Source organism: Symsagittifera roscoffensis, chromosome 2 (genome assembly GCF_963678635.1).
Source record: "Symsagittifera roscoffensis chromosome 2, txSymRosc1.1, whole genome shotgun sequence".
Classification (NCBI taxonomy): domain Eukaryota; kingdom Metazoa; phylum Xenacoelomorpha; order Acoela; family Convolutidae; genus Symsagittifera; species Symsagittifera roscoffensis.
The window spans coordinates 5,985,851-6,008,743 of record NC_087063.1 but is presented as its reverse complement, the minus strand read 5'-3'; the positions used below and the strand labels follow the sequence as shown (position 1 = coordinate 6,008,743).

Below are 22,893 nucleotides of genomic sequence, written 5' to 3'. Positions count from 1 at the left end.
AGAATTAATTGTTTTTAGCCTCTCATGACCCTCCGCTTTTTCTTTAAGCCATTCGTTGAAATCTAGCAGAGTTGGTCGATGCCACTGGCGTCTTACGGTTTGCATTGACCATGCTTCCTTAAGGTTTGGAGGAAGCTTACTCACAGTCTGATTCAGTAAGTTAACACTTTTCAGGTCATCGTTAAAAGATAGAGACTTGAATACGGCAACAAGTCCAGAAATTGTAGAGGAAAAGCCCATTACATTTTCCGAGTTATGCATTTTCAGCTGCGGAAAATTACTCGATTTATCTAGACGAGCCCCTACTACAGCATGCGGCTGCCCGAACTTTCTTTGAAGAGTTGCTAATGCGTCTTTATATAGTACTCCGCTATAGCTATACTCAGCGATTGCGGATTTTGCTTTACCCACTACGAGCGTTTTCAGATAGGTAAGCTTTTCATCGTCACTGAGTATGGCTGAATCGACCGTCGATATGAACTGCCCAAACCACTCATGCCAATTAAGTGGGTTGCCATCGAACTGGGTCAGCTTCCACTCAAGGAGATGATCTTTTTGGCTGTGCATGAGTATATTAACCAACTCTCGTGTCGAAAGTGGACGCTCGACGTCTGCACCAGGTGAATTACCGGGAGTGGTCGCTGGGTAACTCGAAGAATTACCGTGATAATCAGTCCCTCCACTTGTATAAGAAACAAAATTATTCCGAGGAACAATCGGAGTTACTGCGGAAAAAACAGTTGTCGAAGGAACGTAGTGTTGTTGAGCTGACATTAAAGGGGCAGCAACAGCTGGTCTCCACGAATTATTATAAGGATTATAGTGGTCACTTGAAAAGTTATAACTACTAACGGGAACACCCATATGTCGTTGTGATGGGATTACAGGTGATTGGTAGCCAGCTACTACTGATCCTGTAGTTTGATGACTTAAAGAAACCTGATTAGTTGTTGTTGATGCAGGAACGAACGGTGCTACACCAGAAGGAACTTCTGCAGATGTTGTCGGAGCAAAATAATTTTCAGAAGTTACCGGGACTACTGACCCTGTGTTTGGATTGCCTAGCACCGGATGAGTGGACAAAAAAGTTTGCTGAGGCAAATTATTAGAAAAAGGTTGAATAACCTGCTGTAACCCTACTGGATTGTTAACGGAAATCTGCGATTGGACCAATTTCGACAAATTATGTTGTCCGTCACGCTCATTTGCGCTGCAACATTCTGTAAAACTTCGGGTATTAGTATCCATACAATCGTCAACGTTATGATTTCGAAAACTCATTTTGGTTAATTTTACTTGAACAAAGAACTAGTAAAAATTGATTTTTCAGTAAAGCTAAATTTAGTCGTAAAATTATCTAGAATATTCTAGAAGTTTGTATCTGCCAGTTGAACTGCTAAAGAAAAAATTATTCGTAAATCAAAGTTCGTTTTCAAGTGTTCATATTTTGAACATAGGATGAGAAAATTTTCTTTTCGTGCCCCAATGTTTCAATTTAGGATGTTTTTGAATTTTATACATAAATTAGGACGTTATTTAGTTTTCCGAATTTTTTATCAACACTTGTTTTTTTAAGTTGTTTTTATTTTCTTATTAACGCTTTATCAAATATTGGGAGGGAGAGTGAACAGCGAACAACATGAAAGTTCCGGAACAATCTGGAGTAATTGATGACCATTTGAAACATTCTAGATCAATCTAGAACATTTTGCTCTTGCTCTTTTCCACTAGACATTCGATAATCACCGGTACAGATTGAAGAATGGTTAACTATACAGCACCTGCGAATAAGATATTAAGTTCTCCAAAATACTAGTCTTCTGTCGTCATATGGGAAAGGAATGTTCTCCCCAAAAGAACAAAACCTTAAGGAAAACAAAGAGAGACCTGACATAATGTTACTTTTGGTATTTCTGAGTGAAAATCGTTTGGGGAGCGAGAACTGCCAGAAAAAGTTTCCTATCCAGTATTTTGCGCCAAGTTTTTTCAGTTTTGTGCAAATATACGCGGTAAAAAAACAATGCTTGCTACCGATGGGTTCAAAATCTGATAGATGGGTGCTGAATTTATGCTGTTTTCTTGTGATGAAAATATTTCTGTTAAATTGTATTGATCAAGCTTTTGTGACATTAAAATTTTGTAGTTAACTATTAATTGAATTTTGACAATTCTAATTTTTTTCTATACATTGTTAGTCGTTTGCGACGAGAGCTCTCAATGCTGTCTCTATTGTGTGCACGAAAGCGATTCTCTCCTTGTAGGAAGGAAGTTTGAATATCCAACTAGACTTCTTGGTCGACAATTCAATCGCGTGTTGAACGAACTTCGTATCTCGGATGACCCGAACTTTGACCTTGGAAAGGGCAATGCAAGTGCTGAAGATTATTTTTCGGTTTAGAATATGTTCGAACGGCTCGTGTTTGGTTTTTAAGATGCAAATCAGAAGTGAATCGGAGAAAAGAAAGATAATCAAGTCTTGAATGTGACTGTAAGTTTCACCGTCGCTTCGGATCTTGACAAGACTGGCATAGTCTTCGCGAAGAAAGTGTCGATTCCCTTCAAGAAGCTGGGGACAGTTTATGATTCGTTTTTCGATGTCGCAAATTTGCTTATCCCGGATCAGTTTGGTCTTGTACCGATATATGAACTGGTTTAGAGCTTCTAGCTTCACAATGGCCTGAGGTATATCAGTTTTGTCCGGGTGGTTGGGAGGCGTGTTTATCTGCAGCGACTGAAGAATCAAGATATACTCGCTGATTCGCTTAGTTGGAAGCATGTAAAGTTCGTGGAAAGTTAACATTTTAGTCCGAATGCTTTCTTCATTTTCGGCTATGAACGCTCGGAATGCTGGGTTTGTTTCGATTAACATGTCATAAGTTCGCATTACTATAGGATAGTTGTTGATGTAGTTAGTGTAAGCTTTGCTTTTGCCGCTGAACTTAATCATTATATCGGCAAGCGTTGATTCATTATTCCAACTTTCGATTTTCTCGGTGATTTCCTTAACCAATCCCCTGCTGACATCGAGAATAGCTGAAATGTCTGTGAATAACGCGTGGATATTTCCGATTCCGATGATAGGCTTGCTGGCATCCAAAGTTTGCTTAAGAGGTTTCATGAATACGTCGATCATACAAGTGAGGGATCTCATGTAATCAACCTCAGAAGACAGAAGTTCAACAGCCGCTGTAGCTCTTCGGTCCGGCTGGTTTTCTATGTTTTCTCGATTTTTCACGCGTTTCAAAGCTCGTTCACGCTCGTATTTCCTTAAGCACATCAAATCGGTAATTTCATCTTGTTCGTCTTTCTCGGTTTTGGGCCTAGGAGCATCTTCGCCGCTTGCAATTGCTTTTTGACGCTTCGCCAAGTAGTCGGATAGAAATTGAAGAGGTGGCTGCTTTTCTTTTTCAGACTTGAATTCGACAAGACCTTCGATAATCACCGGTACGATATCGCTCAGCATTGTTTTTAGCATTCCTAAATCAATAGCATCAAAGACCATTTTGCCGACCATTTCATTTACAATGCCTCGACGCTTGGTACTGAAGTAGTGGCCTAAGAATTGTTCAGTTTGGAACAAGGCGTCTTTCATACGGCTGGCTATGGCGATCCAGGTGACAATCTTCTGGAACTTGAAGTAATGATTGACAGGTTTCATGTCTTCTGGTTTCTCAAGCCAATCTCCGACAACGCTGCGGATGCCTCCTATCATGTTGATTGGGGAAGTAAATTTAAGACCGGTGAGTACTTTCAACTGAAACAAAAGTTCCATTCCACTGTCGCATGAGGCCAGTGGAGTGAAGATGTCTATGTGACCTCCGGTTCCGGGAGGAATTGTGTTCATGGCTACAGCGAGCCAGAAGTCTTTGATGTCCTTGTTTTCCAGATTGTCAGCAGCGACAGTCGCATCCTGAGTCAACCAGATTTCTCCAGGGTTCCCGTCGGTCAGAAACCCGATGCTCTGCGCTTGTCTCGATTTGAGAACGTTGTTTAACAAGGCGATCAATGTGTCAAGGGTAGTTCCTTCGTATTCGTATACAATAGCGATTACTCCATACATCACGGAGTCCTGCAGAATTTCTTTGGCGGGAAGTCGTGACGAGATAAAGATCACCCTCGGGTGCGAGTGAGTCGGGTAGTTGGCACTCAAATCCCGGAGATCCCGAGCTCGGTAGTCCTTATTGTCCGAAACGTCAAACCGACCGAATCGGTTTTCGTACGCTTGTTTTTGTGGGAAGTACAGCGGCGTTTCTTTTAGTTGATCGGAACCTTCGGCGACTCTCTCAGCGTGCAGAAGTTCCGACAGGGTTCCGGTTGATCTGGTCTCGACCTCTGTCATTTCCTGGAACTGTTCTTGCTTCAAAGGGTGTTTGTCAGTTCGTTCAGTTGACCCTAGACCGTAGCTATGTGTGGAAAAAAAACTATTGACTCCCCATCTGTTCTCGTGCAGGTATGCCGACTTCGGAGACTTGGGATTGTGGGGATTGTCCGGACTTATGAGCGATTGGTAGTTGGACCACTCAAGCTCCTTGGGTTTCTTATCAGTGTCTTGCCATCGTGGTCTGTCTTCGAGAGCCACTAAAAAGCAACTGAATGCTCAACCATTGTGAATGAATCGATGAAACTATGCTGATTAAAGCTACAAGCCTAGCTGACCTAAATCTAAAGAATAGATTTTCCCTGAATTTTGCTTTCCTTTACAGCCGTGTTAGAAACAGTCAGTAATTTCGGGATGGTTGATCTGGGTTCCGGTTGGCTGTGTTTGAATCACCCATTTTGTTGGCTATGTTTGAATTGTTAAGTCGTTATAAATGTATGCAATAAAACTCTATTTATATCGCAATCATTATTTATAAATTATCCAAAATCTGAATTGGCGTAAATCGGAAGTGTTTTTTGACCCCTTTTTTTGAAGAGATACCTAAATTTTTTTAGTGAGTAGAGTATTAATACACATCCATTGTGCAGTACTTACACGTCCTGGAACTAGACCTGGACAGCGGACTCTTAGATCTGGGCGTGGGAGTCCTAGGAGTGGAAATCTGATAGAGATTCCTGGCGCTCATGAACAAATCGGATCTGTCGGTGCCAAATCCATCCAATATTTTCTCTCCAAATTCATCCATTCGCTCTTTCCCAGGAACCAAGTTCTCAATGGACTTGACGTAGTGGCGTTTCCAAGCACCATTTTCCAGTTGCGAAGGCTGGTATTGTAGATACCACCCATGTTTGATACACTTCGAGATCCAAATCTCATCTGATTCACTCAGAAATCGCCAGTGAGTCGATACTTGAGCCGACCGACTAAGGGACTTCGGGTCGAGAAACGAGAAGATGTATTTTGAAATAAACGCGGGAAGAACAGACGTGAAATCTTTTCGTTTCACTACCAAAGTTGAATCGCTATAAAGCTGGACGAAATCCATTTCTGGCTGGCCGCAGTGTTGGAACATCTCAAAAATGAACTTCTTCCGTTGTTTTACGGACCACAAATCAAACCAGTGGCCGACTAAGTTGAGACGTTCTTCGAAAATCTGTTCATTTGTTGGTTTGTGGACTAAGGGCGTGTAGGCGCTGGTAGTTATGCTAACTGCTTGGTTTGTTCTAAAGTAATGACACCCATTTCAAATGTCCTGACACGCATGATTAGAAGCCTTTAAAAGCCTTTAATTGGATCATAAAATAAGTATTTAAATTAGAAGCTATGGAAATTGAATTACATGGCAATTAACAAACAAAATCTATTGAAAACTTTCACCTTTTTAAGCCATAGGGTGGTTGAACATTAAAAGGCAAACTGCTCATAGGCTATTTTTTCTGTTTCTTAGAATAAAATGGTTAACTACCTGGAATGAAACGCGTTTGTGGACTCCCAAATAACAAAAAAGTTACCTTAGGGATCCAAGATGACCGGTTCTATGCTCGATCTTCTGTTTTCTAAGGGTGGTTGCCGCGTTCTCATGCACCGGGATTGGGTTCCGGAATTTGGAGGGGGGAATGTACCCCGCTGGCCTGGAAGCCAGTCCCAAATCGACGGACTGTGAAACATTGGCCATGTTTTATACTAGTAAATAAATTTACTCTTTTAATGCATTTTATCAACTTTTTTTTTTATTGAAGAAAAAAAGAGTGGTATATGTTTTGTTAATGAGAATTATATTTGCAGAATCTACCAAGCACGTTTTTAAATAGCAACCAAAAATTAATAATTAAAAGCTGACAATCAAAACGTAGCTCGGCTATAATCGTGCATCATAAAAGTGAAGAGTTGCTTTGCTTGGATTTTTTGTACATTTGAGCCTTTATAATTCTGTTGCATTTTGACTGAGCGGAGTATTTTTTGAATGCAGCGTCTAACGATGTTAAAACTGTACGTCGAGCAAACCATAAAGCGTTTCATTTTATTGCTATTCAAAAGACGTTTCACTGGTTTGACAAAATACTACAAAAATAGTAGGTAGTAAAACTGTTTGAGTGCTTTATATTAAAAAGAGCTTTTAGTGAAGCCAACTGAAAAATCCTGAAAGATATTACAAGGTCAAAATCACCTAGCAAAAGTTGATAAAAACAAACTAATTTAAGTGTGTGAATGACGATCGTCTTCAAAAGGTTTGAAAATTTTTCGAAAGTATGAAGCGCCGCAAACGAATTTCTATTTTTTTTCTATTCGATTAGTTTTGCTGGAAAATTTTTTAAAATAAGATGAAAGAAAATTTATCCCTCTGAGTTTCTGATAGAATGAAGTAAGTTTCAATTTCTTAAAGGCGAGTGTTTCTTCAGATTTTTAAATAGGTATGAAGGTAGTGAATTGTTTTGTAGGTATTGGAGATTTTTTTCTTTGCTTTTTTTGTTCGGGCTCATATTTACTTTTTCGTTGTTTACAGAAGCAAAACTTGTGCTATTGTATGAGCTTTTTTTCCAATCAAAGTCGCAAATGTTGTTGCGACAAAGTGTGTTCATTTTGAAAGTGTTCTTTTTGATCAATAACCAGCTATTAAGTACAGTCAATGCGAAGGAAATTAACACAGATTATTACATTACAAATAGCACCTTAGCTGCAATGTATCATGCATCTGTAGCGTAGAGGTAGGGAAGCAGACCCGCAACAAAATATGAGGGTTCAAACCTGGGCAGGGTCGGATGTTTTTAATGAATTTTTTCGTATACTGGTTAAAATGCGTCCGCGCTTTAAATTGAGGAATGTTAGTTTTTTTTTCAAATTGACTGCTAATGCGTCATAATTGATCACATATCAATTATGTTGACTCATAATTGGCGTACGTCTTTTAAGAAATTCTGTAGACTCAAAGGTTTATTCATTCAGTTTTTTTCAGTAGCGTTATCGGTCAAATTTTTGCTTGTATGTAACTACGCTTCTGTGTTGACTTTTGATTTCTGTTTAAGTTCACTTCATTTCCTTTGTTGAAAGAAAAGCAAACTCTAGTATCAAACCAAAATGTAAAGATCTCGAAAAACGTGATCGACTTCTTCTTTCGAAAGTGGATTTAAATTAGCAGATTTTCCAGCGGAATGAAAGTTTTAGTTATTGATCCAGTTTTCTCAAATTGGGTTATTTTTGTCAAAAAATTTCATACATATTTTCTTTTAGAAATGCAAATATCCTTAAGGCTATATATATTTTCCTTGAAGATCGAAAAAAAATTTTCTGTTTCCTAGCGCTCATGACTTTTTTCCAATTGTCTGTTGGCTGTCTTTTTTATTTAATTAAATTACAAAGAAATAGCAAAATGGAGCCTGATGCTTAGCTAGCTGAGATGAGGGTTCGGTCAGCTCGCACTATTTTAAAAGTGCAAATTTTACTTGCTGATGATTTTCAAATAGTTCTCTTGCTCTAATGCGCAAAGTGTTGGCGTAAAGTTTGCTTTTCTCTTATTTTGGTTAACAGAAGGATTAAGTTGTTGAACTATCACCTGATTTTCAAAAAGCCAGTCGCAATTGCTTTGTCCATTGGGTTTAGTTTAAATCAAAAATAATAATAATTTGTTCCTTTTTTGATAAAACTATTTATGAACTTGTGTTTTCAGCAAAATGATGGATCTTGTTCATGGGTCTTGTTCTATTTTTGCTGCTGATTTTTGTATTTTTTTGCAGTTGATTAATAATTTACAATGCAAAATGAAGTAGATATCCGTGATAAAAATTTTGAATGAAGTATGAGCAAGATTAAATATTTTACAAGAAATTGAATCTCACATCATGGTTCATCGAAAACATAATTTAAATTGAACTTTTACTACGGTTTGGAATTAGGATAGCTTGAAAATTATCAAATCATAAAAAACCGATAGATAGAAACTTTTAAATTGAGGAATAATAACAACTTAACTCATACCAGTTGTGGCATTTTTGCTAAACAAAAATTGATACGCATTTTGAAACGTTTTAAGCACGAAAAATTGCTTTGTCTTTTGTAACAATTGTCGGGTTTCACGATTAATTGATGCCTATTTTGGATTGATTCCTTAAGGTGTTGGAAATAGGAAAAAACGACCTGCACGAAATATTGTTCGAGTTGTCAGCGTTGATAGAAATTCGTGACAGGACATAATTTGTGAACCAAATTTGGCCTGTTATTGTTGACTGCGTTATTTAACAGCTCAGCGTGTGTTGTGCTAGTTGCCAAATGGTAACATTGGCTTTGCCCACCTTCCCTTCAATTGACCACACTTGTTTAGTGGTGGTATTCAAACCAGCCGAAGTATAAACCAGCTACCATGTAAAGCAGCCGAAAACACGTAACAGTTATATAATAGTTATGTAACCATTATATAACCATAGTTATGTAACCAGTTACGAAAGTATATGAAAAATGTAAAAGTTATGTAACAGTTATTCAAGTTTCGTTCAAATTACATATCGGTTGGTTTTTATATACTCTGCGCTTTTTCGGCTGATTTATACTTTGGCTGGTTTATTCACAATTTTGTTTGATGGTATTGAATCTTCTCCTTTCCCTATCCACCCGCTCTCCTTTTTCTCAATTTGGAGCCAGTTGGGTTTGGGCTGATTATATGAGGGGCGGAGTTGGTAGTTGCGTGTCGCCTGTCAATCACTTCGAACCCATTTTGATCGCAACTGAGCTAATAGGCATGGCAATCATTGCCACAATACGTTCCCCCCTACACTACCATTGTCAGCCCGTACTTTTTGAAATATCTAAAATGAAGCCGATTAGAAAATGTTTGGCATATGTTCAAATTCAGAATTGCCCAATATTTTCGATATGAACGAAAAAATGACGAAATTTAAAAAAAGTTGCTATTAAAAGTTGCAGAAAGTTTTGTCAAATAATTTTTTAGCGAGAGTCATTACCAATGGAAGATAATATTGTAGTTCGTAGAAATTAAAACGAGTTTAAAGCTTTTCAACAAGTGTCGAGCTTTCGGCTGGTTAGTATGTAGGCTATGGGTTAAGCAACCGTTAATACCCCGCTGACGACCTCCATGTTTATTGCCTCAAATTTGCCCTGCTAGTAAACAACCGCAGTCTAAATTCACGCGAATGTTGACCAAATAGACCATCGCTCCAACTGCTAAACCAATGCAACCAACTCATGTTTATACTCGACTGAAACAATTTTCGAAAGTGACAGTCAATTCAAACGGCTCCCGAAACATTCCTAACTTGTTGAGTTTGAAATAATAAACCCAGTCCGTCATTTTACATGCTTCTAATTCAGGATTAAATGTCACTCAAATTAAGGAAAGTAAATCATTATTTTAGATAAAAGCCATGACTGAAAATCACAATGAAAATGAACTTAATAATAACGAGCCACGCGCGATACAAATCATAGAAACTAAACCCGATCACACTTTCGAATTGAACTTAGATGCACTGAAAGATGTCGTCCAGAGGCCTCATGTCCGCGACAAACGAGTCATGGTACTCTCGGTCGCCGGAGCGTTCCGAAAGGGCAAGTCGTTCCTCCTAAATTTCCTTTTAAGGTACCTAAAAAGACAAGCAGTGTCGGGATCTCGGAACGACTCTTGGATTGGCGAGGCTGAAGATAAATTACTTGGCTTTTCGTGGCGCAGTGGGTCCGAACGAGACACGAACGGAATTCTGATGTGGAGCGAACCATTCTTCGTGAAGACAAACTCGGGCGATGAAATTGTTGTTCTGCTAATGGATACGCAGGGATCCTTTGATAACCAGTCCACGGTTAGGGATTGTGCGACCATTTTTGCTTTGTCGACTATGATCAGTTCGGTGCAGGTTTTCAATATTAGCATGAATGTTCAAGAGGACGACTTGCAACACTTACAACTGTTCACAGAGTACGGTAGGCTTGCATTGCAATCGGCTCAAGGGAAGCCGTTTCAGAGACTAGTGTTCCTGGTTCGAGACTGGAGTTTTCCCTACGAGTACCCATACGGCGCAGAAGGTGGGGCTAAAAAATTGTCTAAAATTTTACAAGTTTCCGAGAAGCAGCATGATGAATTGAGAAATGTAAGGGGTCATATAAGTAGTTGTTTTTCGCATGTTGACTGTTTTCTAATGCCACACCCTGGCTTGAAAGTGGCGACCTCGCCTGAATTTGTGGGTCAATTAAAAGACATAGAGGTGGAGTTCCAGAACCAACTGAAAGACCTTGTCAAGTATCTCTTCAGTCCCGAGAAGTTGCAGTGTAAAATGATCAACGACCAGGCTATCACGGCGTCCGATCTGGTCGCTTATTTTGAATCGTACATGAAAATATACCAAGGTGACGAGCTACCGGAGGTAAAGACTATGCTGCAAGCCACTGCCGAGGCGAACAATCTCGCCGCTGTTTCCGCTGCCAGAGAATTGTACCAGCGAGAACTGGAATTATTTTGCGGAGGCGACAAGCCTTATATGAAGCCAGAAATCATGGAAACCCATCACAAACATCTCTCCGAAAAGGCTTTAGAAAAGTTCAAATCCGTTCGCAAAATGGGAGGATCCGAATTCAGCGAACAGTACGCGCTGCAGTTACATGATCAATTAACCAAAATGTACGTAAGTTGCACTAAGCAGAACGAAGCTAAAAACCTGTTTCACACGGCCAAGACCCCCTTCGTATTGTTCACAGTAGGCATCGCTTTTTGTTTTCTCATCGCTTGTTGTTGTAAAATGTTTAAAATCCGAAGAAGTTATCCGAAGAAGTTATCAGTGTAAAATGAATCAAAACCTCTCAAAAATAATTGAAAATTTTTGCTGTGCAAGAAGTGGCACTAGATTTTAAACATTTGAGGTGAGACAATTTGTTAAGTCTGATTTAAGAAATGACGGATTTCAGGATTAATTGATTCCTATTTTCTAAGATGGCAATAGGTAAAAACAACAACATGCTCAAGCTTTCAGCTTATTTTGGAAATGTTTTCCGGAACTTCAGAGGAACATCAAAAATATCCTCTGAGGGCTTACATCCGAAGAAGTTATCAGTGTAAAATGAATCAAAACCTCTCAAAACGTATCGAAAACATAGATGCAGTGACTTGTGTAATCCATTTTTTTTTAATTTGAAAGTTTTCAAAATAGTTGCTCAATGGGATTACTTAATATGACATTTGTGACCTAATTTTTCTCAAAATTGCTGTCGTTCTCCTAATCAATTTGTTTGTGAGCTTCTAGTATTTTAAGTTATGTGAGCTTGGGTGCAAGTTGCTGTAAAGTGTGGGTTTCCCGAACTCATCTCAATATGTTTTTATAATGTTTTTGACTTAATTAAGTATATCAACTTCACATACAGTTGTTACTGCTTAGTTGACGTAATTTCATAATAAATTTCTGATTAGCTTAAATAGACGACAAAAATGATCACATTTTAGACTTTCAATTAGCATTCTGGACCATTTCACTGATAATATCAGTTATACAAAACAACAAAATATGTATAGTTAAAAAAATTTTGAAACCACAAACTCATACAGTTTACTTAGCGTTGGTTTGGTTTATGTTAAAGGCCAGTTATTTAACGTAAAAAAGATCAAATTCTAGAAGCGACTATTTTATCATAATGGCAGCTTTGCAAATTAATTTCTGTCAGTCATGCTTTGCTAGGGTCTTCCTCGCTTTACTTTGCCTTACTTGCTGAAACATTCAACATTATCATGAACCAGGTTGCTCGTATAAAGGCAAAGCCCTGAATATTCTGACTGCCGTTTAACAAGTCTGAAGGAAAAATTTTGAAACTTGTTTTTTTTATTTAGTTTTAAATTTTACCCTCTAAAACGCACTTTCCATTACTAAATGACACTTTTTACGTTTTTAGGTAATCTTAGGATCAATTAGATTGCTTCAATTTCTGAACCACACAATGTTGCTGTTTACGACACGCTTTTTTGAAAAACCAATTTTGTGGAAATTGGCTGTGGCAACAATTTTTCATGACATTTTTTCAATTTCGGCTCATTTAGCGATTGCTCAAGTGTTTTCAGTTTTTTGGTCGCTCTTTCAAGAATACTAAAAGCTGATTTACTGCTGTTGGCTGTGTTTGTCGACTGGTTTTCTGAAATTGAATTGTTCTTTTAAAGATTCTATTTTTCTTTTTTTTTCAACTGATTTTTGTTGACTGTGATTTCTGTCTTTTTTCCTATTGGCTAATTTGAAATGCTCTGCTTAGCCTCTGTGTGGAAATTGGTTTTCGGCGGAGAACTTTTCCGCAAAGCGAAATCAGAAAATGAACTCCGAATCCGAAAACCATTTTTTCAGAAACACACTCGACAAATATACTAGTTTTGACTTTCCAATTTGCTCCCGAAATTTTTTGGATATTTTTTCGAGTCTTCAATAACTACATACTCTTTTGTGTCAACATTTTCTGTGCCGCAGACTATTTTTAAATAGAAATAGACAAAGTTCCCTTGAGAACTTCTAACTAAATTCAATTGAATGCAGTTTCAGAAAATCAATGTGGTCGACTTTGGAAATCCGACTATTCGAAAAATCCTAAGTTTGGCCCTGCAATAATCTATGAAGTGCTATTATGAATTTGAGATAGAATTTCATTGTAGTTATATAAAATTTTCCGGCCAAATATTAATTTGAATCTATTTTACAACATCACCTCTTGGCAAAAATGTACAAAGTTCACTAGTAATTTGAATAATTCGAGCTTTACCGATGTATTTTTTACATTAGAAGGGATGGTTATGAGGTAATATGGGATGTGTTTTGTCAAATAGGACCATAATTGTGAATTTAATCAAAAGCTTTATTGTCTGTTGCCGCAGGCAAATGAGAATAGATTCTTCAAAAATCATCCAAGCCAATAAGTAAGATTGGTATCAGAATTGAGACAGCACGAGGTAGAATATCCACACAAACTCTCGAAGAAGAGCTGGAATAGTCTTTGATAACCACAAATTTATCCAAAACTTCGTCCCCTTCGGAAGCCACAGTGAGAAATTCAAGAAAGTTCTTCTCTTTCACGCTCAAAAGCGTGAACACGTTTTTCTTCAAGCTTGCTGCCGACCAATCAGGTTTCGGAATCATGAAATCGGCCAACTCGATTTTTCCGGCGCTGCCAGAGATGATATGGACCGGATATCGGGGGTTCCTGAATTCGTTGCTGTTCTGATGGGGTTCGAAAGTGAAGTTTGACATCGGATAAGTTCGCTCAAAATCGTGTTTGTGTCCTGGTTGAAGAAATTCATGCGGATTTTTTTTTTAAATAAAAATTTTTTGCTTAATTTAATGCAGACTATAAATTTTTGTTCGTTGAAGATACAACTTTTGATTTGAAATGATTGGCTTAAATATGGCATATCTGATCTAAAACTTTGCGGTTCATAATTTTTGTCTTGAAGTTCCAGTGGGGTCCCTTCAGACCATGACCCCTACCCCCCCCCCAAAAAAAAAATCGGGATTGGGATCTATGAAAAGTGGGTTTTTTGATTGCGTGAGAGGGGGATTGCCAAAAGTTATACAGTATTTCGTTTGCCTGCATGAATTTTACCTGTGATCACAAAATCAACCCGATTAGCAAGGTAGAGTTCCTCCAATTTAAAATAGGCTTGCTTATAGCCAATTCTGACAGGGTTGTTCGTTCTACAGTCTCTGTCGTTCACATTAGTGCAGTACATAGGCCGATGTCCCATGACTATTATCCAGGGTTGTTGTTCTCTGTTTTCAGGAAGATTTGCCACCTCAAGGTCATTCTTCAACCAGTTGTACTGAGCCTGAAGACACACGAAATCATGGGCTTAAATAATTAAGTTTCGGCTCATTGAGTATCTGTCTCAGTTTTAAGTGCGTAGTTGCCATATGTTATCAGCAGTATCCTATTTTGCCTCTTTTACCCCCCACCCCCTATTTCAAATGTTCCTTTCTCTTAGTGGTCTTTCGTGTTTTTATGGCGAATGAATGCGTGATCTTAAGATGTAAGGTATGAAAAACAAATGCGTTTACAATAGTTAAATTGATGACCATGCAAAATTTAATTGCATTACGACGAGCTGGAAAAATAGTTTTTCAAAGCTAATCAAATGAAAATGCAAAATGGCCCCTAGTTTTCCATTGTTAATCTAATAACACATTCTAAGTATCAGGCGAGGTCTTAAATTTTCTAAGTCTCGATTAAATCAGGGGTAAATTTAGGGGAAAGGACAGCTAAAAAGTGCTCAGCAACTGCTTACCTGTTTTTCCAAAAAAATTGACCTATAGAAAGTTTGATCCTCCCCGAAACGAAAAAATCTCCCCCTCGAGAAATTTATCCTCCCCCTCGAGAAAATCTTAGAGCCACCCCTACTTTTAATAGCCTCAATTTTTTACCTATTTTGTGTCAAAAGTTCAAATAACTAAGTGTAATTATTAGTCGCAAATAATTTGCCTCAGTTCAGTTTTTAGTGAACAATGAGAGCATTTTGATAAGTCAAGCTCAAATAATTCTCGCGTTGTTTGCCTTGGGCAGTATAGATAAAGGTATACCAAGAGTGCTTAAGTTGGTCCAACAAATTAGTCATATGAAATTGATCAAACCCTTCAGTTCAAGAAATGCTGGCTGAGGAGACAGTGAATTGGATGAAATTAGTCAAATTTTTGACCGATCACAAAGCAACAGTTGAAATTTTAAATAGAAAACTAAAGTAGTACTCAGCGCAAAAAAAATCATCGCGACCTATATAAGAGTCTGAACTATGTTTATCGATTTAAAAAATCTTATAAGAAATTTTTGTCAGATTACTAAACAATTCCCCAAATTCTATCTAAAAAATTTCTACCCCTCTTAATTAAACAGAAAATTACCACTTGAGTTTTCTATTTAGGAGGGGTAGAGATTTTTTAGTAGATAGAATTTGAGGGGTTGTTTAGTGAATCCGACAAAATGTTCTTATAAGTTTTTTTTTGAGTCTGAACGTAGTTCAGACTCTTATATCGGTCGCGATGATTTTTTTGCGTTTTTTCCATGTTATGTCTTGAAATTTGTTCCGGCTCAAATTTACATTTTCGCGGTTTGACTTTTAGTTTCTCTTAATTTCAGTTCATTTCTTTTTTTAAAAGGAAGGTAAACTCCACTATCGAACATCAAGAGTCTAAAGGTCACAAAAAACGTGATCGACTTCTAGTTTCGAAAGGAATTTAACTTTCAGATTTCCCAGCTAGATCAAATTTTACTGATTGATCTATTTTTTTTCTCAAATTGGGTTAGTTTTATCGAAAAAGATACAATCATAAATTATTCTAGAAATTCCAAGAGCTTAGAGCGAAAATAGAGCCCATTATTATTTGCGAAACATTAATTTTTAATAGTTGTTTTTTGCTTCTAACTTACTTGTCCCACACAAAAGGCTGAGAGGTTAAATTGGCACGATCGTATTTTTCAGAAATTGTTCTCAGTGAGGAGAAAATCTGGTCTGAATTCAGACAAAATTATAACTAGGGGAGTGAATCAAAACTTTCATGGTCATTTTGTTGATTAAAGTGTTGAATATCAAACTTCGTTGGTATAATATTGGCGCCAAAACTTTGATTTGCCTCAAAGCTTTGATAAGAAAGAAGTAAAAAATTGATTGGATCAAGCTCACATCCGGCCAATTCACTTACTAATTTCGTTTAAATTTGTTCAGCAGTGCGAAGTTCTGATTGGCTAAAAACTGTTAGGGAAAAAGTGCGGGAATCTTTTCTGTTACACGGTCCAAAACATATCTTTATTGTGTTTTGAAAACTGTACCACTTTGTTCGGATCTGATTGGCTTAAATTAATTCCAATGGCAGGAAATCCAGATTTTTTACGTATATATGCTGAGTTGATAATTTAATAGTTTTGGGTCATGTAACAGAAATGACCCAAAAATGCATGCAGTAACTAGACTTTCTTCACAAACAGACGCCCAAATAACTTTGTTTGCTGCTTTTGTTGGCTTAGCTTAGTTAGAATTATGCAAAAAATTAAAACCGACAACCATGTATATGACAAATATGCCGCGTATATTCGCAAATACCGATTATAATTTCATACATATTAAGTGACATTTATACGGACCTGAATTTTCTCGAAACTTCAAGCGAAAAAAATTAAACTTCAAAATTAAAGTCTGAATCAAATAACCGGTTGACGCCCCCCCCCCCTCAGGGATTCGACCCCCCGCCGACCCGAAGGGTCACCCCTCTGGTACTTTTTAAGAAATCCATTTTTGGCCGACCAAAAACAGTGCTCAAAAACAGCTTTTTGCCCAAAAACAGTGCCCAGAAACAGCTTTTTTAACCTGAAAAAGTGCCCAAAAGCAGCTTTTTTAACCTGTTTTTTTTTTCAAAATTTTGCCTGCGCGCACAAAATTTGGCCAAAACCGCGTCTTTTTATTGCTTTAGGAAAGCTCGGAAAACCAATTTGGTTGACCTAAAAAAAAGGCCGTCAAAATTTTCCAAAATCCGCCCCCCCCCCCCCTCGAGAAAATCCTAGATCCGCCCCTGTAATAACTTGAAGGTTAAAACTTTATTATTAAAAACTAGAGGACAAGGAAATACCAGATAACTCTGGTCAAAAACAATAGCCACGGAATCCGTATCCGGTCCGTTGCGGATTCCACGGTTTTTTCCCGCAATGTAAAACATTTTGTCATCTTTTTGATCGCACACTTCAGTATAATCGCGTATAACAGAGAAGACCCAAAAAATGCAGCAACATACCTGTATCTGGCCGGTACCAAACTCATCAAACATATAAAACTCGGTTGTGAGAATCACAAAATGAACTGGACCGACATTGAAGCTGTTATAAAACACGTTTGGGCCTGGCGAACTGAATCGACCTCTGAATTGGCTGAAGTTATTATACTTTTCGTGGTTTCCAGCTGCGAAATTGTACGGTACTCGCGATGCAATTGGTTGAATTAAGTTCATATACTTGTCTCCCATTTTGCCCAAGTCATGATTCAAATCATACGCCATATCCCCTGCTTGAATTACGAGGTCAATTTCACCTCGATTAGCTAGTTTGGTTAATTTTGGAACTGAAATATTGTAGTAGGTGCCTAAGTCCCCGAAAAGGGCGACAGTCGGTCGGAAGTCAGAACCAGAGTCGAATGTTCGAAACTGAAAAGTTTCACTGATGCCAGGTCCCGTTTGCACGTAGTATTCTGCAATATTAAAGAATTTTGCATTTAAAATCATAACCTGGAGTTTATAGACTTATCGAAAAACAAAATGCTACTTTTTTCGGAACGCAAGACCCAGTCCTTTTATTTGAATGATAGCAAACCACACCCCCTTCACCCACGAATTCTACACCCTTACCACTCAAAGCCATTTCCCCTTTGGTAGTTTTTACTTTCATTTTAGGCCAAACAGCCCGAAAAATTCCAACTACAACAAAACAACAAAAAATGGAGGCAGTTATACATGATAATAAAAGCGTAAAAGCTGAAAAACTGACAGGCATCATTCAATTCAACAAAAAATTATTCAGAGTTTGCTGCCTACAAACTGATTTGAATTAAAATAAGTTATCCCTATGTAGCAAATTGCAAAACGAAAGTTGGAACAAAAGTTGGAACAAAGTAAAATGCGCAATTTACCCATTCTGAGCAGTTTTTGTAATCGAATTTGAATTTTTAGTTGACCTTTAGACAAACTTTATGTCTGAAAAATTAGGAAATAAGTCATCTGAAAAAGTATTTTGCTCTTTTTAAACATTTCGTCTGTTCTATTTTTTTTCCAATTCTCTATAGCTTCAGTGACTAACCATAGTTTGTGTTTGACTTAAGCCCTTCCATTTTCGCTCTGAAAACATAGCTGGTCCTTTTAAGTGAACCCTCTTCCTGTACAAAGTCCGATTTAGTGGCATCCACTTTGTGGTATTCTGAAGTTCCTGCCCTCCTGAAGAAAACGTAGCCGACACCTTGTGGATTGAGACTTAGCCATGTAACCAGCATCGAAGAAACATCGCCTGAAAATGTGAAGCAAAACACAGAATGTGAAGCAAAACACAGAATACGTCATCAGAATCAGTATCAGTAGCAGAGTTTCCCATCTAAATTAACCACCACCGAAACAATTGTAAAAAGCGAAGTTTTTTTTCCGACTATTGAAAATGGGAAGAAACTTTGTACTCGGGTTTGTTTTAATTTTTTCTTTTTTTTAAACTTTGTTTTGCATGCAAAATCCTGTACCGCAAGTAATCATCGTACTGGGTCGAGTAATGTATCATCTTAAAGCCCTTTAAGTCGTAATTCGAACGACAAAAAAAATTTAACAAGTTTTTCCAAGTTTACTGGTTTAAAATTAAAAATTTAGTCCGATTTTGAGCGAGTAAAGCTATCGAGTAACGTTCGTTTTTAACTTTTTTTTTTCGTTTTTCTAGTAACTTTTCTTCAAAACCTGTTTTCCAATATGCCTATTTTACTATGACTGTCGAATATGCCTAACTTATATTTTTTTTCATTCAGATATTTTTATCACACCCCGCAGAAAAAACAAAACTTGTTTGAAAAATTTTTTTCGTATTTTTCTAAGACTATGGTCAACCATGCTCTACTACTTGCAACAGTAAACGGGTATTCTTGTCTTAATATGCTTCTGCTGTAAAGTTTAGCACTGGCTTGGGTAAGGAGAAACAATTGAAAGCCGGCGTCAAAAATCAGGTCAGAACAGCTACATGCAACTTGTATTTTCACAATGAGTCTGAAAAAAATGAAAGCGCTTTTTTCGAAGTTACGAGACTATTATTAAGTATCCTGAAGGATAAGAAATTGAATCAAAATTGAAGATTATAAATGTGAAGTCATTGTGGATTTGTTGAGAGATGCCTAAATTTAAGTTTCAAAATATTTCATGGCAATTTGACCAGCCTAAGCTTTAAGCTGCTTGAACAACTCTATTTAGTTTTGATTCAAAACTTTAGACCTCAATACAGATAAGTGAAACTCACTTTTGTCAAAAAAAGTCAAACTTTAGTACATTACTTTCATTTAAATCAGTGAAAGAATAAAGTCGACACATTTAGTAGTTCTTCTTCATTCCGCGTCATCAAATGATATACTCGTAAAAATTTTTACAATGAAGATGAAAATTTACTAACCCAACTTGTATTGGGATAAAAGGAAGTGAGCAAAATATGAATTTATTGGTGACCAGTGCAATTAAAACAATCAATTGGCATAAAAATATAAATCAACTCCAAGCTGTTCTTTTACTCTGTGCATCTTGTTTCTCCGACTTTCGAAGAAAGTAAGGAATAGTATATATGCTCGGGTGGTTTTTTATTCTCAAAATCATTTTCCTCGGAAGATCAATCAATGGACTTTTGGGGCCCAGGAAGGGATGCACCCACCACTAGACTATGCTTGCTGAAAGCTTGCTGGGAAACGCTCACAAATAGACTAAATTGACTATAAAAGGGCTGCGATACTTTCATGCTGAAAGTTTAACGCGCATTATTTACGCGCGGTGAAATATCTCGCACCCACAAAATCATTCCAAATTCAATTGAGGCAGGCTAACTGGTCTTATTAATTCCATACACGATTCTTAATATTCAGCTTAAAATTCCTAGTTTGTGAATATTTCATTTAACAAAAACTAATTGAGACCAATTAATGGACTGTCCGAAGATTCAGGGTATTGCCTTGATACGATTGGTCTTGTTTTAATTCATTTGCATTATCCATGTATACTTTTGAAAAGTTTTTCGCACAAAAAATTGGACGTGCTGGAAAAAGAAACAAAATGGAATGAATACCAATTGTGGTTGTACATGATCAAAATGAACATAATCAAGTCTTTTCTGTTTCTGAATAACTAACTTAGTTATTTAATACCAATCCAGACATTTTGTTTTCAATTTGATTTAAATAACAACGGAGCCTTCAGAAATCTACAAACTCTCAAATTTTCCATAACTATCGCGTAGGCTCATACTCCTATTTTTCGTACCTGGAATGTGTAGCCCAGAATTGCTAATTAAAATTTTTTGTAACCGAGGAATTTTTTATTTGGCTGTTCAGAAAATCATTTCAGTTTCTCCAAAAAAAACCGTACTTCGATAGACAAATCTATTAAGAAATGTATGTTACAGGGTAAACTTAAGTAATTTTTCTATCAAACCGTCCCTGCCTTTTAATATAGAGTCTTAGGTCAGCCAAGTTGAAATAAAATATTTTTCCCCGAAAACAATTTTCACTATTTTCATATGCAATAATAGTTTCATGAATCCAAAAGTTGATCTTCCAAATAATTGTTTTTTTCTCCCGTTTTTTATCCGACTATTTTTGCAGAAAATGACGGATGATATGTGTTCTCTGTGGGTTTTTTCTCCAGACAATTTTCCAGTATTTCACTAGCATTTTTTGACGGCAGTTTTTAATATTCTATCATTCGAGAGGTTTTGGTGCCCTGAGCTCAAATTAAAAATTTTACTTATAATAGTTCTTTGTGAAGTTACGGGGGTTTGAGGATTGCAAATTTGTTCAATTTGAGACAATTAACACGCGATTTGTTTCGTGGTATTAACGCGTCATTGAGATTTCATCCGTCTTAGAAATTGCTCCAAATTGAACTGACGCGAGCTACTGGGTCTGTTTAATACTTCGCTATAAGCGGAGTATATAATTTTGTACTTTAAATAGCGTGTGGCAGTTGATTTTCAATAAAAACTTTTTTTAAAAGTCTGGTCGTTTTCAACCTCTCCTTGAAAATGGTAAAGCGAAGAAAAATCTACAAAGGAAGTGGCGATTGGAATTATATTCAGCGAGGCCAGGAAATGTAAATAAATACCAAAGTCCCTAAAAGCTTTTCGACTATCAAAGCTCATTTAGATTGTGCAAATGTTTGTCCGGGTAAAAAAATCATGAAAAATTGTTGATTAATAGTAGGTTGACCTTTTCAATAATCCAGCTTTGGCCCTTTTGCATCACCCTTACCTCAATTTTCAATTTCAATTATGAAAAATTTCTTTTTTGTGATGAATTTTGACATGGTGATTAAACTAAAAAAATTTAAACAGATCTGTTTTTCATATGATCGTAACATTACGCGTTCAGCCTTAATAACACCTGAAAACTCTATGAAAGTGAAAAATGGAGAAGATCCCGAATCAGTTTTTTTAGACTTATACTTAAAAAGGCTCTCATTTTTTAACAAAAACCCGACCCGAGCTACCTGTTTCAAAAAAATGAAATTCTGTTTTGTCCCTATTTTTGGATATAATAATTCTGGATATAATTTGGATGTTTTTGGATATAACAAAACAAGTTTGATCAATGCTAAATGTTTGATTCATTCAGTACATTTACTAATATATTAACAAACATAATCAAATTCAGAGCCACCATGAATATCATGACTCGGATTTTCGAAAAAACTCGAGAAAGCTCAAAAAACTTCAGAACTCGATAAAACTTGTTCAGGCTATTATGAATACACCTTCTGGGATACCTTTTACATTCAGGCCTGCAAACTGGGCATGAAGACTGCAAGTTTTACCTGAATAGCTCAAATGGATTTGCTCTGGGTTGTTCGATACAAAATCTTCAACTTGAGTTGAAAGAGAAATCGCTGATAGGGTTAAAAGGGCAGCCGTGAGTATCATACTTGATCTGCAGCGCAGCTTTTGTGATAAATGAAAGAATATGGTTCTAAAAGAGTCTTTAAGATCTGAACTGGGTTTGACTATAGATGAGATTTAGATAAACGATTTTGATGATATAGCTATCGCATATTAAACACAAGCCATTATGAAGGCGGTTTGACGATTTTACGGTTTATAACAATAAAAATATTCAAATTTGCACTTTGAATAAGAAATCGAATCATGAAATGAACCCAAATATATGTTTTTGACAAATTGATGTTGTCAGAAGTTTAATTGCACTAAATTTTTTCTGATTTAAGAACTAATTAAAATCCGAAAATTGCACGCAGAGCGTAGTTTTTTTTAAGAAAAATAACAGAACATGATTTTTATAGGCTTGCTTTGAATAATGAATGATGAGTGTCTAAAGAATGATTTTTCTGCAAAACAATAATGACGACGGTGTAAAATTACTCAGCTGTATAAAATCACTGACGATTTTTCTGAATAATTTAAAAGTTATGAATGAATGATTTTCAAGAAATTATTGGTCTTCGTTGCAATTAAATTTTGATTTCATAGCACTCGCTTTCGTAAAACTCTCATTGCAAAAATTATTTACACTAAATTTTATGTATATGATAGGGCAGTAGTTGACTTTTTAAACTTATTTTGACTTAAATTTAACTTAAATTTAAGTTTCAAATTTAAGTTTCTTAAATTTGCTTCTAAGTAACTTTCAATGTATAAATACAGTTAACAAAACACTGACCACGCAAATTGAATTGTTAAAACATATGCAATCACTTTAATTTTTAGCCGATATCTATCAAAGCCGGATTTTGAGCATATGGGATGTTAATTTTTATCAGCTTTTTTAGAGTTTTTCTAGACGGGGT

General features: G+C 36.7%; 3 protein-coding genes across 3 annotated transcripts; 1 reads left to right on the top strand and 2 right to left on the bottom strand.

Moving 5' to 3' along the window:
* Positions 1-1,459: 1,459 nt before the first annotated feature.
* LOC134838852 (epithelial cell-transforming sequence 2 oncogene-like) lies at positions 1,460-6,420 on the bottom strand. The gene is made up of 3 exons (XM_063854139.1): positions 5,893-6,420; positions 4,976-5,604; positions 1,460-4,578 (listed from the first exon to the last, which is right to left on the bottom strand). The coding sequence occupies exons 1-3, from the start codon at positions 6,054-6,056 to the stop codon at positions 2,192-2,194; spliced, it is 3,180 nt and encodes a 1,059-aa protein (XP_063710209.1). The 5' UTR covers positions 6,057-6,420; the 3' UTR covers positions 1,460-2,191.
* A 3,327-nt stretch (positions 6,421-9,747) lies between these two features.
* On the top strand, positions 9,748-11,163 carry LOC134839666 (atlastin-1-like). The gene has a single exon (XM_063855289.1). It carries the CDS (start codon positions 9,754-9,756, stop codon positions 11,161-11,163), a length of 1,410 nt encoding a protein of 469 aa, XP_063711359.1. The 5' UTR covers positions 9,748-9,753.
* Positions 11,164-12,922: 1,759 nt separating this feature from the next.
* On the bottom strand, positions 12,923-22,079 carry LOC134839345 (acid phosphatase type 7-like). The gene is made up of 5 exons (XM_063854858.1): positions 21,907-22,079; positions 18,170-18,373; positions 17,116-17,564; positions 13,946-14,168; positions 12,923-13,625 (listed from the first exon to the last, which is right to left on the bottom strand). Exons 1-5 carry the CDS (start codon positions 22,010-22,012, stop codon positions 13,240-13,242), a joined length of 1,368 nt encoding a protein of 455 aa, XP_063710928.1. The 5' UTR covers positions 22,013-22,079; the 3' UTR covers positions 12,923-13,239.
* Positions 22,080-22,893: the final 814 nt, after the last annotated feature.

What these genes read in the sequence shown, in the direction of transcription:
- LOC134839666 (XM_063855289.1), top strand. Translation starts at nt 9,754, where the DNA reads ATGACTGAAAATCACAATGAAAATGAACTTAATAATAACGAGCCACGC.
- LOC134839345 (XM_063854858.1), bottom strand. Translation starts at nt 22,012, where the DNA reads ATGATACTCACGGCTGCCCTTTTAACCCTATCAGCGATTTCTCTTTCA. An exon ending in TTGGTACCGGCCAGATACAG is followed by an intron (nt 14,169 to 17,115) that starts GTATGTTGCTGC and finishes GTGTGTCTTCAG; the next exon opens with GCTCAGTACAACTGGTTGAA. An exon ending in GGTTGATTTTGTGATCACAG is followed by an intron (nt 13,626 to 13,945) that starts GTAAAATTCATG and finishes TTCTTCAACCAG; the next exon opens with GACACAAACACGATTTTGAG.
- LOC134838852 (XM_063854139.1), bottom strand. Translation starts at nt 6,056, where the DNA reads ATGGCCAATGTTTCACAGTCCGTCGATTTGGGACTGGCTTCCAGGCCA. An exon ending in GGTCATCTTGGATCCCTAAG is followed by an intron (nt 5,605 to 5,892) that starts GTAACTTTTTTG and finishes TCATTACTTTAG; the next exon opens with AACAAACCAAGCAGTTAGCA. An exon ending in CAGGTCTAGTTCCAGGACGT is followed by an intron (nt 4,579 to 4,975) that starts GTAAGTACTGCA and finishes GTTGCTTTTTAG; the next exon opens with TGGCTCTCGAAGACAGACCA.